This window comes from Apium graveolens, chromosome 10 (assembly GCF_009905375.1).
Source record: "Apium graveolens cultivar Ventura chromosome 10, ASM990537v1, whole genome shotgun sequence".
Taxonomy (NCBI): Eukaryota; Viridiplantae; Streptophyta; class Magnoliopsida; order Apiales; family Apiaceae; genus Apium; species Apium graveolens.
The window spans coordinates 77,704,115-77,723,435 of record NC_133656.1 but is presented as its reverse complement, the minus strand read 5'-3'; the positions used below and the strand labels follow the sequence as shown (position 1 = coordinate 77,723,435).

Sequence of the window (19,321 nt, the reverse complement as noted above, 5' to 3'; positions counted from 1 at the left end):
TTAACTTCCACAAATTATGTTTTCTACATATTTAACTGAATCCCGTAGATTTATTTAGTTGGCTACACCAGTGCCGGGCTTGGTTGAGAAGAATGGAAGGGAATGGAATGAGAATTGTTGCTAAAATTGGAAAAAGTGATGGAGATTAGAGGGGAAATTTTGAAATAAGTAGGAAGCCTAATTATTTTCTACCTTAAACTTTTTTTTTTGACATTGAAAGTATGAGATTTAGTTAGGATTCTTGTAATGAAATGAGAAATGAAGGAGATTCTTGAAGTTTTTTTTTTACATTGAAAGTATGAGATTTAGTTAGGATTCTTGTAATGAAATGAGAAATGAAGGAGATTCTTGAAGCGAATGAGTCCGAGCATGTCCAATGCTAGTTGCCTCCATTATGCAAATTAGAACATTTTCGAACCTATTTGGGGGTGTATGTAATGACTTTGTTTAACTTTTATATTCTTACCATTTTCTTAAGGATTTCTAGAACCATGAAATTTCTATTTGATGTGCAGTTGAGAATGTAAAATTAAATGTAAATTCAATTCTGTGGACGGAGGAATTTGGTAGCAACAAAGTTTGAGGTTCGTGGCCGAAAACAAGATCTATGACGGTGGTTCTTTATCGGAAACGTGAACAGTAACTGGTGGATTCGATGAACAGTGTTGGTCGGGAAGTATGAACAGTGTTTGGTGGTGGTGATTATTGGGGGTTGAGATTAATTAAGGTTAGTGGTGGCTCCTTTGCGCTCTCGCTTTTGACTCCTTGCAATTTACCTACGTATTCCTATTTATAGGGAATCAAGCCCACGTAGTTCTTGGGGAATAAGAAACCTAACGGGCTTAGATTTCTTGTCTCAAGGCCCAATGGGAAACCCACTGGAAACCGTCTTCTACTAGCTTTAGAAATGTCCGTCGATGATGCCCAACCACAAAGGCCCAAGGCTCGTCCGTGGCTTCGAGACTTCACGGATAAGGCATCTCCCTGGCCAAGGATAACCTTCCGCCGACTGTTTCTCTAGTTCGTGGACGCAGGTATAGCCGTGGTTCACCCCAAATGTTGGACGCATCCTTCTCCCCCGATAAGGGGCCCCTACCAGATTACAGGACAAGTGATCCCAAACTTTTGGTTGCAAAGTGCAGGATACTCCGAAGTCTCCCAACGAGGACACCCATTGACTACAGAGACAGAGCTCCCAAAGCACACACCAGAATTTACCCCACATCCCCAATAAGGACACTCATTGACTACAGGAGGAGGTCTTCAGTCCAGGCATACCCCTGGAGGTCTCTGACCACGGACACTGCCTTTCCTGTAAATGTGCTACATGAAGGAGTTCTTCAATAGAGTACCTGCATCAAATAAGTTAGTAATAATAATTCTCCATCTTCCTTGGATCTTCCAAAGAGTCCGTCCAAGCAATCATGTTGAAATCCTTTCCAAGATATCTCACTGACTTTGGGCGCGCCCTAAGATTTGTCATTGGTGGGCATCCTTCACAATTTTTCACCTTTTCACCAAGCCACTGGGCGCGCCATCTCTTAATCTAAGAGGACGCGCCCCCTTGTAGATGGGGATTATCTGACATCAACCTCTATCAGCCATCAAAATAAGAGGCGCGCCTTTTCTATACTCAGGGGGCACCTACTTTCCTTCCATAAGGCAGATAACCCTGTATGTTCCTTGATTTTAGGCATTTCTTCCTCAATTTTTGACTATTTTATCAATCTCAATCTGAATATTGTTTATACCAATTTTTGGGCATAACAAATTCTATAAAGAAAAATGTTAGGGATTCCAAAATTATTTTTTAAACATGACAATATAAATACATGCTCCTGATGCATTCTCATTCACGAAAAAATTTGTTTCCCGGATCACAAAACAGTCAGAATTATAATAAAATATCATTAATTTTTTATAGTTAGCCGAAACTCATTTTAACTATTTTTTTTAAAAAATATCATGATTTAGTGAAAACATTTTTTTACTAAAATTTTCGGTTTGTTATCAATAAATGTAATACAGACAGATGGGTAGCAACTAGCAAGGGTATTCCATGCATTGTTTTAATGTTATGTTGTAATCGTACTTCTGTTGGGTATTTCTGACCTGGCAGTTGACATTTAGCCCAAAAAAAGCTAAAAAAGAATAAGAAAGTTATTTAATCATCAATATTAAAATATATTGATGTGGAAGCTAGTGTGTTGTACAATAATGAATGCCCATTATTTTATTCACCAGACGCTCTAAGAGCTATCAAAATTTATTTAACAGTCAAATTTTGATATCAGACAGGCTAAATTTCGGGGTTATGCCTTTAAAGAACCGGCTTGTTGAGAATACAACAATGCATCTGTGAACAAAAGAGAAGGGTGACAAATCTGTAAGTCTAAGCCATATTCTACCGAGAGAAATGAAGAAGAAGTAGTTAACTGATATAACATAATGAATTGATTACAAAGTGTGACTGAGATTAGTTTATATACAATACTGGACAAGACTTAATGACTAAACAACTAACTAACTAAGTCAACTTAATCTTGACCAATAGCATGAGTAACACCCCCTCTCAAGTTGGATGTCTGAAACATATTGCAGAGATTCAACTTGGAACTGAGTAATGCAAGAGTTGCACAACCAACTGCTTTAGTAAACATATCAGCTGGTTGAACTGAAGTGGAGATATGAGTTGAAAGAAGCAAGCCTTTCTTTATCTGTTCTCGAACTAAATGACAGTCAATTTCTATGTGTTTGGTATGCTCATGATATACTGGATTTGAGGCAATATAAATTGCAGACTGAGAGTCACAGAAGAAAGGTATAGGTAACTTAGGAGAGACCATCAAATCTTTAAGAACTGCAACAAGCCAAAGAACTTCACAACAGGTGTCTGCCATAGGACGATATTCTGCTTCTGCAGAAGAACGAGAAGTAAATGTTGTTTCTTGCATTTACAGGAAACTAAAGACTGACCAAGCATAATGCAGTAACCTGTTAAAGAATGTCGAGTAATAGGATCACCCCCCAATCTGAGTCATAGTAAGCTTTGAGATCCAAAGGAGCAGTGGAAGATAGAAGAAGGCCCCGTCCTGGAGAATGCTTAATATATCTGAGCACCTTGAAAACAGCCTGCATATGATCAACTCGAGGTGAGTTCATAAATTGAGAGAGCACATGTACAGAGTAAGACAAATCAGGACGAGTGATGGTGAGATATATCAATCTGCCAACCAATTGTCTGTAAGTAGATGAATCAGATACAGAGAGTAACTCAGATTGATTAGCTAGTAATTTGTGATTCTGTTCGATGGGAATAAAAGATGGCTTGACTCCAGCAAGAACTGTATCACGCAAAAGATCAAGGGCATATTTTCTCTGATTAAGGTAAAAATCAGTTGAAGATCTGGAAACCTCAATGCCAAGAAAATATTTAAGAGGACCAAGATCTTTAAGTTCAAACAGAGAACTAAGGTGATGTTTGACTTCAGAAATGAAAGCCTCAGATGAACCAGTGATTAGAATGTCATCTACATAGATGAGCATAGCCACAAAATCAGTATTTCTGTGAAGAGTAAATATACTATTATCACTGTGAGACTGAGTGAACTGATGTTGTTTTAGTGCTGATGAGATCTTGAAAAAACCAACATCTGGAAGCTTGTTTAAGACCATAAAGAGACTTGATAAGCTTGTAGACATAATCGGTAATATTAGAAGGACAATTAGAGGAAGTGAAAGCATAACCAGGAGGAATCTTCATATAAACAATATCTAAGAGATCACCATTCAAAAAAGCATTGTTGACATCAAGCTGATAAACTGGCCACTGATTAACTGTTGTTGTAGATAAAAGCAATCTAACAATGATCATCTTGGCAACTGGTGCATAAGTATCAAAGTAGTCAATACCATGAGTTTGAGTAAAGCCTCGAGCAACCAATTGAGCTTTGTAACGTTCAACAGAACCATCTGGTAGATACTTGACCTTAAAGAGCCATTTAAAATCAACTATGTGCCGATCAGAAGGTTTTAAAACTAGTTCCCAAGTGTGGTTAGTTTCAAGAGCATCAATCTCAGCTTTCATGGCTCGAAACCAATCAGGGTGTAGAGCAGCTTGTTTAAATGTATAAGGTATTGGAATCTTGGAAGTAGCAGCAAGATATGTTTGATATGTAAGAGAAAAAGAGAAATATCAAAGATAATTTTGAATAGGATAAACACTTTGTGAAGGAACCATACCTGAAGTAACATCAGAGGAGAGAGACATAGATGGTAAAACTGCATGAGTTGATGGTAATCCTGATGGTAATCCTGTAAAATCCTTAAATCTGGCAGGTAGGTGTTTAACTCTAGATGGCCTAGAATGAATTATAGAACTTCTAGTAGTAGGATCAGGATTAGTATCAGTAGAAGATGATTTAGGATCAAGAACAACATGAGAATGCTGATCAACAAGGGAAAAAGAAACAGGAGTATCATCTGAAGAATCAGGAGCAGAGGTAGTATTTGGAAACCATGAATGAGACAGTTGTTGAGAATCAGATGTTGAAACCAGAAATGGAAACACATTTTCAATAAACTGCACATATCTAGAATAAAAACATTTTCTAGACTCAAGATTCAGAATTTTGTAACCCTTTTTGCCAAAAGGATACCCCAGAAAAATACCCTTGATAGCTCTAGCTGAGAACTTATCAGAATTGAGTAATTTAGTTGCATAGCATAAACACCCAAATGATTTGAGTTGAAGATAATCAGGAGGGATTTTGTACAATAATTCAAAAGGAGATTTGAAATCCAGACTCTTAAGAGGAAGCAAGTTGATGAGATGTGTAGCAGTAAGAATAAAATCACCCCAAAAAATATTTGGTAGATTTGACTGAAATTTTAAAGCTCTGGCAACATTTAACAGGTGTTGATGCTTTCTTTCAGCTTGTCCATTTTGTTGAGATGTAGCAGAACAAAAAGTTTGATGGATAATGCCAAGAGATTTAAAAAGATTTTGAACTTCTGAATTAGTAAACTCAGTACCATTGTCTGATCTGACAATTTGAATTGATTTATGAAATTGAGTTTTGACTAAAGAAATATAAGTCTGAATTAGGTTGGATACTTGAGTTTTATGAGTGAACAGATATACCCAGGTAGTTTTTGAGTAGTACTCAAATATGGTATGGAAGAACCTGAAGTTATTATGAGTTAATTGTCTATATGACCCCCAAACATCTAGGTGAATTAACTCAAATGATGTACTGCTAACATGATTGCTAGTAGGAAAAGAATTTCTATGTTGTTTAGCATAATGAAAAACATCAAAATCAACAAAGGTAAGAGATGAAGTCTGAATACCAGGAATTTTATTTAAAATGACATTAGATGGATGACCCAATCTAAAATGCCAAATAGTAGCATTGTCAATAGTAACTGTATTACAACTGATATCAGAAAGATTTCTAATAGAAGATAACTGAGTACTAGAAGTCTGAGCACCAACATGAGAAATCTGAGGTACATGAAGTTTGTAGAGTCCATCCTGCAGTTTACCAATCTCCCTCCCCCTATTCAAGGTATGGTCCTGCAGAACACATTTGGTGGAGGAACAAATAAGAGTGTCAGAAGAGTTATGTAACAATTTTGTAACTGATGTCAAGTTACAATTAAACTCTGAAACACACAAAACATCACACAGAATAATATCTGAAGTCAAATACACAGTGCCAATATGAGTAATTGATACTATTTTACTATTTAGTAAATACAGCTGAGAGTGCAAAGGAGTTGCATTAGTCAAGAACTGCTGATGACAAGTAATATGATTAGTGGCTCCAGAATCCAAAATCCAAGTCTCATAAGAATTGTCATTTGATAAGACAGAATAAACTGATACTGTTGAACATGAGAATGGATAATTACCAGTCATTTGAGTAATTTGAGGTGTGACATAAGACATATGCCAATTTTCAGTTTGTTTGAGTGTCTCCTGTTTTATCTTTGAGAGCTGTTGGCATTGAGCATCAGAAAATATGTTGCCATCTTTGGAGCTTACACAGTCAGGCTGAGAAATAGTGCATGAACTGGAAGCTGAAACTTGAGCAGCAGATTTGACACCAGACAAACGTTTAGGTTTTGGTTTGGGCTTCCAAACAATTTATGCCATTCTGGATATCCATGTAGACAGAAACACTTATCTCTGGTATGACCAGAATTGTGACAATAGTCACAGTAAATTGTTGCATCAGGCAGTTTCTTCTGAGAGGAATTAGAAGAAGCCATATTTTGCTGACCAGAAGACCGAAACTTAGACAAATTATTGTACTTAACATTCATAGCAAAGCTATCTGCTGTAACAGAAGACTGAGAAATTTTAGCAAATTCTCGTTGAGATTCTTCTTGAACCAGAAGTGAGAATGCTTGGCTTAGGGAAGGTATAGGTTGCATCATCAGTAATTGACCTCTAACAGAAGTGTATAGATCATTAAGTCCCATGAGAAATTGACTGAGTTTCAGCACATTCTCATATTTGTCTAACTTCTGAGCATTATCACAGGTACAATTGCGAGTAACACAAACACATTTAGGTAATGGACTGAGATTATCAATTTCAGCCATAAGAATCCTAAGTTTTGTAAAATAGGCAGTGATGCTCAATGAACCTTGCTGAAGAGAAGTAAGTTCTTTACGTAATTAAAACACACGAGGCAAATTAGATTGAGAAAAACGAACTGCTAAATCGTCCCAAATTTCCTTAGCAGTTGAAAAATACGCCACACTATTACGTATATCTACAGACATAGAGTTCAATAACCGGGACAACACCATATTATTGCATCTGGACCATATAGCATACTGAGCAGATGTAGTAGCAGGTTTAGGCAAAGTTCCATCAATTAAGCCAAGCTTCATTTTAGCATATAAGGCAATAGTAATGGAGCGACTTCATTGATAATAGTTCTGCTCAGTAAGTGATTCACAAGAGGAATACCTGGATTATCAGATGTTTGAAGATAATATGGATGATTTGCATCAATTATTGATGAAACAACAGTAGAAGTAGATGATGTTGTAGATGATGTTGAAGTAGAATTGCTTCGAGATGTAGCAGTAACATAAGTCATAATGACTAAACAGATCGAGTAATCAACAATCTGCAAGTAATTTGTGTATAATTGTAGATCGAGAAAACGAGAAATTGAGAAAGATGAGATCGAGCAATCGAGCAATCGAGAGAGATAGATTTGAGAGAGAATTTGAACAGAAGAAGATTTATGTATGTATGAACAGAAAATGAGTATGCGAAAGTAACGAATTGAGTTCACATGGCTCTGATACCATGACAAATCTGTAAGTCTAAGCTGCATTCTAAAGAGAGAAATGAAGAAGTAGTTAACTGATATAACAGAATGAATTAGTTACAAAGTGTGGCTGAGAGTTTATATACAATACTGAACAAGACTTAATGACTAAGCAACTAACTAAGTCAACTTAATCTTGACCAATAGCATGGTTAGCAAAGGGTACAAGTTAGACGGCATCCACGGTGTACACTGTGGTCTTCTGCATGGGTCGAAGATGTGCAAAATGTGCCCTTGAGCTGTGAACATGTCCAGCTGATGCTTTTATCCTCGGATTTAGAGTTCAAGTCTGTTACTTACTTCCGATTGAATGATCTACCACCTCTCTGTCTAACTCCAGTTATGAAATAACATGGTATTAATGCCTAGTGATTAAGGAGATGGCATGAAATTTAGAATGTCATTTTCAGATTGCATGTCTTTCATCCATCTAGCAACACCATCTACTAATACTACGATAACTGATGAGATCCTGCTCAACAGATCAACTCCTTAGCTTTGCAAAGTTTACGAGGTAAAACACTTTTGTCGAGTGATCATCTTCTTTGAAATAACAATCACAGTCAAAACTTTTCTGCATTCTAGTCAATCAATTATTTTAATGCCATTTTAAAAATATGCACCGAACTTAAGATGAGAATACCTCTGCTGGCAGTATAAAGATACAGGTAATTTTAAATGGGATAAAAAATATTGTGCTAATTAATATACTTGTACACTATAATCACATACATAAACACGAGGTTATTAGAGCACAATGCACCGAGCTTCGTTTCCCTCCATTAATTCCACTCAATATATAATACGGAGGTTACTATTATTTATTTTTCCGGAAAGAATTTTTCAGGACTGCTGCGGGTTGCAAATAGTTGATAAGAAATAATACTGTAATTAGCCGAGCTCGCAAAAGTATTTGATACAGCAGTATGTTAAACTTTATAGCAGAAGATTGGTTGAAATCTATAGACGATGATTTGGTAAACTTTAATATGACAGGACCGGATATATCTTACGCTGTTCAACAACTAAGTCAATTTCTCAGTGCCCTAACTGTTGCTCGAATGCTGTTCATGTTTTAATGTAGTATCTCAAAGCTTCGAATGATACGGGCTTGATTTATTCAAATCAGAATGATGTTGTTTTGTGATGCTGATTGGGAATCATGTCGTTTTATACCCGGTCATTAACTCATTTTGAAAAACTTCTACCATTCCATTTTAATTGTCACATTTGATTTTGTCTCAATCAAATTAATTAAAGTTTTACCGAAATTTATTAATATTTGATAATTAAATAAAATAAAAAAATTACATCATCGGAAAGTAGATTCAATTTACTTTAATATATAATTTTTAGTTTTTTAAAATAATATAAGAGTAATATTTAATTTTTGATCAAAAATCGATCAATTTGACTTTTATAAAAGAAAACGTAATAATTAAAATGAGATAAGGAGTATTTCGGAAATTCATTCAATTTGCTGGAAAACTAAGTAGCAAAAGAGTACCTCAAAAAGTACTTGTGTTGCTGAATATGGCAGTATGAATGACACAACTAGTGAATTAATCTGGATTCATGGTTTGGTTGCTGATTTATATGTTCCAGTACCTCGTCCTGTTGACCTTTTTCTGTAATAATAGAACGCCTAAGAATTGATTGTCATTTTATCCAGGACTAACTGTCACCTGTGTATTTCAATTTTATCGACATCATTATTCATGCGCGATCTGGTGTACAGCTTCCTGATACGTTGGCAAAGTCTTTACCTTTTGATCAGCTCAAGTTCTTAGCTCTCAAAGCTTTGTCTTGATCATCACTTCCCGGGTCCAGCTTAAGGGTATGCACTTTATATTTCCATTTACGAGCTACGAGAGCTCTAGTAGAATTTTTAACTCTTAAATATATAATGACAGAAAATATTATTCAAGTATAATATTCCAAAATTCATCCATAAACCTCCACCAATGCATCGCGGACCTGAGCATCATTGGTAAATTTTGTAGTTTATTCACATATTCTCATTGTGTAATGTATACAACAAAATGTGATGTTAAAAGTCATCTAACACAAGTCAGAGCAAAACAACTACAAAAATTTCCCCTTTGCAGTAAGATACAAATAATGATTAAATTCTATTGCTGTGGAAGCTAGTGTGTTGTACAATAATGAGTGTTCATCATTTTATTCACTAGACCCTCTAGCAGCTGTTGGAATTTATGCAACAGACAATCTTTGATAACAGTCAGGCTAAATTTCGGGGCCATGCCTTTGAAGAACTGCCTTCTTCAGTATACACACCAAGGCATCAGTGAACAAAAGAGAAGGGTTTAAGTTATACTTCATCCACCATGTACACTATATCCTTGTGACGAAAAAAAGTGGCCGGCCACGTGTGTTGAAGATATGCAAAATGTGCCTTTGAGCTGTGAACATGTTCAGCTGATGCTTAAATCCTCGAAACTGGAGTTCAAGTCTGTTAGTTACTTCCGACTGAATGATCTACCGCCTCTCTGTCCAACTCCAGTTCCCGCAAGACCTGATAACAATATAGATCTACAATCTGGTCGCCACATCAGCTCTTTCAAAGAAGAAAACAATGTTGCTAGTTCTATTGTTGTTTCGCCATCTTTAATTTTGTTACAAGAAATTACTTTGAGCCTATTAAGCTCTTTCCAGGAAAAAACTACAGGGTCTAAACCGTCCATTGTAAGTAATGAGCATCCTTCCAAAGAAAGAAGTCTTACTCTCCTACAAAATGACAATTAGAGTAATTACAAATAATGTATTAAAACAACAAAAAGCTTCTAATATATAACCATTGATAGAACATAAGGGTATGACACATTATTCATAAAGTGCCATCATTGGACTATATCCTATTTACTCGATTATTAAATTATTTTGAAAACTAGCATACTTGATGAGAATGTCTCATGCAGGTACTGAATAACCTTTCTCAGTTATGAAATAACATGGGATTAATTTAGGAGATGACATGAAATAGCATGTCACTTCTTCCAATTTGCATGCTCAGCAGTCTGTGTAAGAGACATCAGATTGCATGTCTTGCATCCATTTAGCAACTCCCTCTACTATAACTACGATAACTGAGACCCAGCTCAACAGACCAACTCCTTAGCTTTGCAAAGTTTCCGAGGTAAAATACTTTTGTCGAAATGATTATCTTCTTAAAAATAATAATCAGTCAAAACTTTTCTGCATTGTAGTCAATCATTTTTTTTAGTACTCTGCATCTCATTAACTTCCTCAGTTAGATACATGTACGGTTAATGCATATACAATTCAGATATTGAACAAAACTACTTGACTAAATTTTCAACAGACCAACAAGGCAAAGTAAAGGTAAATTTCAACAAACAACCAACGAAAAACACATGTATAAAAAGGTAAATTTTAAACATTGACATATATTATATTAGAAGTAAACATGTTCCCAGATTAAAGGTTTCTTAGCAGTCAGCAGAATAAAGAATATTAAGGTTTCTTGGAAGTCAGCAGAATAGCGTTTGACATCATACCTGCATATGCTAGCATATCCAAATGTTACGTTATCCAATCCCCAACAATCCTCAATAACAAGATCTCTAACAGTCTGACAAGCTATGAACAATGCTCTAACACCTTGCTTATCCCTCAACTGACAGTGTTGCAAATGCAATTCTTCGAGAGTTGGACAATAACTAAGATGCTCATCAGGACCTGGAGACGAATCAATACTTTTACAAGACTGAAGTTTCAGAGTTTTCAAATTACCACAATACGACAGGGCCGCTAACCATCCACCATCCATTCTATGGTCACAGAGTGTCAGCTCCTCGAGCATTTGACAACACTGCCCAACAGCTTTAATCCCATCAAAACTTCCCTCACAACCAACCAACTCAAGCTGCACCAACCTTCTACACCCCTGTGCCAATATCGTCAACCCAATATCCGAAACAACAGAATCATAAAACCCATCAATACAACCAACTAACTTCAAAATCTGCAAATTCTGACACTTGGAAATCCCTATCAACACAAAATCACAACAACAATACAACTCCAATTCCTGCAAAGTCTTACAACCGTCCGCAACACAACTCAACCCTTCTTCACTCACATTAACCAAAACAAGTTTGCGTAAACTCAAACACCCTTCGACAAGCACACGAATCCCCTGATCAACCACCCGTGAATCCAACAAATCCAATTTCCTAACAAACCCATCATTCAAAACACCTGAATTCAAGTCCACCGACACAAATCTACTACTTAACACAATCCCACTACTATGACCACTTCTTACACAGGCTCTAACAACATCAACATCAATCAAATTAGGAAATCGATAAATTAATCGACCCGAATCAAGAAACTCCCAATCCAACAACTTAAGACTCCTAACCAACTTCCCACTAAGCTTTTCCCATCTTTTACAAACTAAACCACACAAACCCAACTGCTTTTCATCAACTTTAGACAAAATACAAAGCAAATTCTCATCAGAAATCAAACAAGTACAATCGGGTCCTGAAGAAACCCGGGTAAAACCCGGATTATAAACTGGATTCAAGACATGGGTTTCATCAAATTCGGTAGGAGGAGTGACTGAATTCGACCGAGAGTGAAGACGCATCTTGTGAAACACATTTTTCAGAGGGTTCTTTAATAAAGGAAATGGGTTTTTTCTTGGCGAAGATGGCATTAAATCATGAGATTTTTGAGGGGTTTTGTTGATAATCAGGTAGAGATTAAAACTCAACAAGGAATTGAAATATCTCACAAATCTAATGATTCAATTTTAGCACTAAGAACTGATGAAAACTAGGGCTTGTATAACTATTATCACGTTTATAGAGTTGTTAAGATTAGATATGCGGGACCCGTGTTTTTTCTCTCTCATGAATTTGTTTTTTGTTAATATCTCTAAAGGCTGTGATTGTAGTTGTATATCGAAATATATCTATATTTTGTTCCTGCTTCAAAAAAAAATTCTATATTTTGTCACATTAATAAAAATCAAGGGTTTTTGATTAGACATTTTTTTTGTAAGTACGTGTGTGTGGACTTGCACGTTGGATTATTTTTATTATTATTTGGGTTGATTATCTTCTTGTGCTGCCTTGGAAATGATTAAAAGTCAGATAAATACAACAAATTCATGATGGAGGTTTGATAAATTTAATCATTTCATTTGACATCAAATAACCAAAATAACCGCGCTATCTTTTGGCTTTAAAAATCACAATTTTCACACATGCTTACCGTGCAGGGAACACACTTGTATCATTTGTAACATCGGGATATATAAATACTAGGACTTTTTGCGCATTATGCATTATGCAAGATGTTGACGATAATATTTTTTCTAATATATGTAATAAATTTTTTATTGAGAACTAAATTACTCTCTTCCTCTCTATTTACATGTTTATTTTGATTTTTGACTAATCAACTTGATCAAATTTTGACCGAATACATATTATATAATTGATAAAAATAATAAAAATTATATCATTGGAAAGTACATTTAGTCTAATTTAAAACGTAACTTTCAGATTTGAAAAATAATTAATCAATAATTTTTAATTTGACTACTAAAAAAATAAAATGAACATGTAAATAGGGACGGAGGGAGTATCATTTAAAGTTTGTGTGACAACATTTAGTGTTTAAGCGTTGATTTTGGAAGTTATTATTTTGTGTTTTGTCCTTGGCACTTAATAAATACATGCCAAAATGACCTAATTAGAGCAGGATATTACACAATTATGGAGAATAAGCTGTTGAAGTATACCATTTTGTGATTGTGCAGCAACAATTGGACTTCTTTCCCCTTCATAGCGTAGATTTTTACTTTTCCGTACTTTTCTTTCTGAAATGAAATTTGATTAGATCAACTAATACATTGCAAGACAGTCATGTCTTGCCTTTAAAAAACTGGGTAAGTACGGCTACCATTATTGAAAGACGGTGAACGTGTAGATGGCTTTGACATGGGGAATATGTTTCCCCATAATTAAAATCCTTCTTTATTACTGAATTGTCATAGCTCACTATTAAGAGGACAAGAATATGTCAAGTGATTTATAAATTGATAATGATATTATTGAAATTATGCGGTATGAGAAGCAACTAACAAATTTTAGACAAAATTCCTTATTCGATTTGTATATTTTTATCTTTCCATAATCCATCATCAAAATTTCATGTAACAGATTACACCTATCTGTTGGAGGCAACTAAAATCATTCAACAAATCAAACATAAACCTCATTTTACTCACAATTATATGGATGACCACAATTTTTTTATACTGCCAAGACATGTGTGAATATTATGTTGATTTGTCATTGTGAGAACTATCATCAACATTTAGTTCCACAACAGCTTCCTCACATACATCTAATATATGTGAGTTTGAAGTGTTGTCCCTCGGATACACTCTCATCATGAAAATGCCATAATTTTTTACAGTTTGAGTAAAAATGTAAATATATAACTAAAACATGATCCGCCTGAAAAATGATATAAAACATTGCAAGCAAATACTCACAAACTCGAGAAAAAATGGGCTCCTTAATTTTTTTGCCGCTCGATTCCATGACTACTTCATCAAAACTAACTATTTGAACAAAAGGTTAATGTAATATATTAGGGAGCTAATAGTTGGCGTGTAAAGAAATAATGCATATCGATCATATTGGTATATATGACAAAGGCGGTGATTATCATTCCACAAATAGCACAGACATATTAAACATGAGAAGAGATAATAACATTGATCATCAAAATTTAGTTCACTAACAACCGTTAGGCAGAACAGGTTTTGTTCGCTTTGTGGGAGGATATTTTTCATTGATTCCGTTTCTTCAACTTTAACGAATACTAACAACACCATTTACCAAATGAAAAATAAAGATAAAGCTTAGGTTCTATGTCCTAATTCATGAACATAGGCCTTAATACACTTTCATATTCAAATTATGGGGTATATGAATTGTGTTCCATACTTTGTACTAATATTATAATTAAACTACAATATGAACATGTGTTGTTTGTGAGGGAGTAGGAGCACCACGTCAGCATGATTCATGAAATGTGCCGAAGAAGCCAGCTGCAATTTGAATTTTAGACAATCCATTTTTATACATCAATTTGAATGTGTGGGTCTTGTAACGAAAAATTAGTTATTTCATTATCTTTGTACTGTATCTATACGTTAATACATGTATTCCACGTAGAAGCTATATATTCCTGAAAAATTAGTGGCAATATACTGTAAATTTGGCAAATAAGAGGAGGGCGGTAGAGTAATTTCATACTGAATTGTGCTTCAGCCATTATACTTTTAAGTATATTTATATAATTCCTCTAAAAATCACCATTTTCACACAGCAAGTACACACACTTGTATACATTTGTAATATCAGGATTTACAAATATTTATATAATTTATTATTTCACTTCTTTCATTAGACTGAAACGTTCTTGTCACCGGTTGCTTACGTAGTAATTTGTTCAAGAACAAAATTTACTGTTTGCTTGCGTGGTGATTTATTTAAGGGTGAAATTGCTTTTCGCAAATGTGTGAATGAAGAAGATGAAAATGATGATAAAGACGAGTAACGAAATTTCAGATAATCGATTCACGAGGAAGATACTTAAATGTGGATAAGTCTCGTATGAATAATACAATGGTCAAAGGTATGTCTTGATCACTTTTCAAAAAATATAAGCAATTTTTAATCTATGTGAATAGTTATTAGTTCTTCTTGTGTATAACGTTACTTTCCATTTTTTATGTACACATACACACACACACACACGAGCTGTGGGCACTTTTTTAAACATTCTGTTCAATCTTCGGAATAAGGGTAAGACAACGTACACCTTAATCTTACTTTCCCCAAAATGCGTATATTAATACCAGACTAATATTATATGATATTATTTTTATAAATATTATAAAAATTTAATAAAATTTAAATATAAATATATATTATTATTTATTAAATAAATTACTTCCAATTTATTCTCCGATTAATCAATCCGATTGATCATTGTTAGGACGAAAACATGCGCTAATATTCATACAAGTATACGTGATCGCAAGTAATATAGAATTATTTCTAGTTCGTTCCCACAGAGACTCTTTTAAGTTAATTTAAATTAATGCACTTATGCAACAATGGTATGGTTATTATTCAATGCTAAGACGATTAACAAATTGAGGTTGATTATAACTACAATTAACTAAGAAATTATACTAAAGAACATTAACTAAGAGATTAAGAGGATTGATTACTATATGACACAAACATGGGATTCTAACTTCATTACTACTTCGTTCAATAGCCTTTTGTTCTTAACCTTAACATGCAATGGTGATGACACTAATCAGATAACTCGAAACTAGTAAACACCAACTTTCATTGCACGAATACCCTACTACCAGACAACCACAAAAGAGATAAAAACTGAATAGATACCAATTATATTGAGACCCTATATGCCTATAGAATTTGATAGCATAACGGTTTGATGCGCAAGTTATCTATCGTGATTACATAGGGCAAGTAAGATGGTTAAAATTACCTACGAATCATGCATAACAATACATGAACCTATGCTAGCATGACAAGTTTTAAATCCCTAAATTCACTTTCGCTTCATTAAAGATTAATACGCTATCTTAAAATTTCGCGACACTCATAAGACGAATAAGCTCAATCAATACTAGGATATCTTACAATCATCACACACTAAGGTATCAAAATAAATTAACTAAAGATATCCATAAGTAATTCCGTTAGAACCCCACGATAACGATAAGCCCATAATCAGACTCATCATCAACGTGGATTCTGATGAAAGCAATGTATAATAAAACTTAGTCTTTATACTGAATAGATAATAAACCAAGTACGTAACAAGAGTATAGGTTCACAAATAAGAAAACTAGCATCCAAGATTACAACTTAAAACAAAGAATCACAAGAATAAACTAGATCGTCTCCGCCTAGGTTGAATTGTGCTACACGGTTTTCTTACGCTTTTTTCTTAAGCTCTGGAACGTCTTGTTATGAAAATTGATCATAAGTTTTTATTATATATGCTATAAAATCAACCAGGGCTTCAAACTCTCAGAATCCAAGTAGAAATATAATTCTGTCATCCCGACCTGGCGCGCCCGCGCACTTCACCAGCGCAGGCGCGCTGCAAATCTGTATCTCGGTGCGGGCGCATGTTGAGTGGCATTTATGAAACTTTATTATGCTCCGTAAAGCTTTGAATTTGTATATTTGTACTCAAGTTGTTGGTGTTTTTACGTTTTATAGTATTTTTGCATTGCAGGCATTTTCCAGGTAATCAGGTAAATTAACATGGTTGTGGTGCTAATTTGGTGTTTGGATGGTGCTGGAATAAAGGTCGTGAAAATACCGGCTTAAATTAGCAAGGAGAAAGAAGAATTCAGAATTCTTTTCAGGAGGACGGCGCGCCCGCGCTGGTCAAGCGCGCGGCCGCGCCCAAAGAACAGAAACTCAGCGCGCCCGCGCTGGTCAAGCCCGCGGCCGCGCCGGGTCGGGGTAGCAAAATCTTGTTTATATTAGGATTTTGAGAGTTTGAAGCCTTTGTCAATTCTACATCATATATATACATAAATAAAGACGTTTTTCAGGAGGAGAGACGTACCAAAGCTAATGAGAAAGAAAAAGAAGACCGAAGAGCACAATTCAACCAAGGCGAAGAAGATCTAGTTTATTCTTGTGATTCTTTGTTTTAAGTTGTAACGTTGGATGCTAGTTTTCTTATTCTTGAACCTTTACTTGTGTTTCGTACTTGGTTTATTTAAGTATAAAGACTACGTTTATTATACCATGCTTTCATCGGAACCCACGTTGATGATGAGTCCGATTATGGGCTAATCATTATCGTGGGGTTCTAGTGGATTTATTTATGGATTTCTTTAGTTGATTTGTTTCGATGTCTTAGTGTGTGATGATTATATGATAACCTAGTATTGGTTGTGCTTATTCGTCTTATGAGCGTCGTGAACTTATAAGATAGTGTGTTAATTCTTAATGAAGTGAAAGTGAATTTAAGGATTTAGAACTTTCCATGCTAGCATAGGTTCATGTGTTATTGTTATGCATGATTCGTAGGTAATTTTAGCCATCTTACTTGACCTATGTAATCACGGTAGATAACTTGTGCATTAAACCATTATGTTGTCAAATTCTATAGATATATAGGGTCTCAATATAATTGGTGTCTATTCAGCTTCTATCTTTTTTATGGATGTCTGGTAGTATGGTACTCGTACAACGAAAGTTGACTTTTATCAGTTTCGTGTTATCTGATTAGTGTCATCACGATTACATGCTAAGGTTAAGAACGAAAAGGCTATTGAATGAAGTACTTAATGAAGTTAAAATCCCATGTTTGTGTCATATATTATTCAACTCTATTTACTCTCTTTAGTTAATGGTCTCTAGTATAATTCTCATTAGTTAATCGTAGTATAATCAAAACTCAAATTGTTATTCGTCTTAGCATTGAATAATAGCCATATCATTGTTGCATAAGTGCATAAATCACAAAGTTAATCTAAACCAGTCCCTGTGGGAACGAACTAGAAATAATTCTATATTACTTGCGAACGCGTATACTTGCGTGAAATTTAGCACGTGTTTAGCGACTAACAAGTTTTTGGCGCCGCTGCCGGGGACTGAGTGTTAAATTTTACTTTATGTGTTTGTTATCAGTGATCGTTAAAGTTCATTGACTCGGACATTGTTACTTACCTACTCTTTTACTTTTCTGTGTTTCAGGTACTCTAGCAAGCATGTATGCATACACGTTCGCGGGCTCGTAAGAGAACTCTAGATCAAGCCGAGGAAGAAGCTGTAGTGATTCGAAGGAAAGTTTTTGAGGACGAAGAGAAAGTAACAGAAGAAGAGAAAGTCGAGGAACAAGCTCTAGTAGTGATGGGAGATCAAGCAGAAAATCCTAAGGCTCTGATGGACTATTCTCAGCCTAAGATCGATGATATTCAGTCGAGCATCATCAGACCAGCCATCTCGGCTAACACTTTTGAGATCAAGTCGAGCACGATTCATATGATACAGAACCCAGTTCAGTTTGGGGGTTCTCCTACAAAAGACCCCAACATGCACATTAGGGATTTCATCGAGATCTGCGATACTTTCAAGTTCAATGGGGTGACTGAAGATGCTATCAAGCTGTGACTCTTCCCATTCTCTCTGAGGGATAAAGCAAAGTGCTGGTTATATTCTCTACCACCAGGGTCTATCAACACATGGGAAGATCTTGCTCAAAAGTTTCTCACTAAATTCTTTCCTATGGCGAAGACTGCTGCAATCAGGATTGCTCTTACTCAGTTTGCTCAACAAAGTGGAGAATCTCTATGTGAGGCTTGGGATCGATATAATGAGATGCTAAGGAAGTGCCCACACTATGGTATGCCTGATTGGATGATTATAAACTATTTCTAAAATGGTTTGGGCGCTCAGTCTAGACCTATGCTCAATGCAGCATCGGGAGGATCCTTGTGGGCTAAGAGCTATAATGAAGCTTATGAATTGATCGAACTGATGGCTGCTAATGAATACCAAAATCCTTCTCAGAGGCTAACTCAGGGAAAGGTAGCAGAAATTCTGGAGTTGGATGCAGCAACTGCTATAGCTGCCCAACTTAAAGCATTGACGATGAACATGGACTCTTTGGTAAATTATGGAGTTAATCAAATCTCTAGTGTTTGTGAGCTTTGTGCGGGGGGCGCATGAAACTGAGCGGTGTGCTATTTCTAGCGAATCAGCTCAATTTGTGAGCAACTTTCAGAGATCACAGCAACAAGCTCCAGCCCCTTATTGTAACACCCCCAAATCCGGGGTCGGGGATCTGGGTTGTCACGAGATCCATTTCCCTTAATAACACCC

General features: G+C 35.5%; 1 protein-coding gene and 1 non-coding gene across 2 annotated transcripts; both read right to left on the bottom strand.

Annotated features, from left to right (window-relative positions):
- Window positions 1–9,342: 9,342 nt before the first annotated feature.
- On the bottom strand, window positions 9,343–12,283 carry LOC141692637 (F-box protein At5g51370-like). The gene is made up of 2 exons (XM_074497539.1): window positions 10,895–12,283; window positions 9,343–10,103 (listed from the first exon to the last, which is right to left on the bottom strand). The coding sequence occupies exons 1-2, from the start codon at window positions 12,061–12,063 to the stop codon at window positions 9,836–9,838; spliced, it is 1,437 nt and encodes a 478-aa protein (XP_074353640.1). The 5' UTR covers window positions 12,064–12,283; the 3' UTR covers window positions 9,343–9,835.
- Window positions 12,284–18,739: 6,456 nt separating this feature from the next.
- On the bottom strand, window positions 18,740–18,846 carry LOC141694108 (small nucleolar RNA R71). Its single transcript, XR_012563437.1, has one exon. It is a non-coding gene; the product is annotated as a small nucleolar RNA R71 (small nucleolar RNA).
- Between the last annotated feature and the right edge of the window lie 475 nt (window positions 18,847–19,321).

Bases quoted from the DNA above. Each gene is read 5' to 3' on its own strand.
- LOC141692637 (XM_074497539.1), bottom strand. From the start codon at position 12,063: ATGCCATCTTCGCCAAGAAAAAACCCATTTCCTTTATTAAAGAACCCT. The intron at 10,104-10,894 runs GTATGATGTCAA...GTCATTTTGTAG, and splicing joins GGATATGCTAGCATATGCAG to GAGAGTAAGACTTCTTTCTT.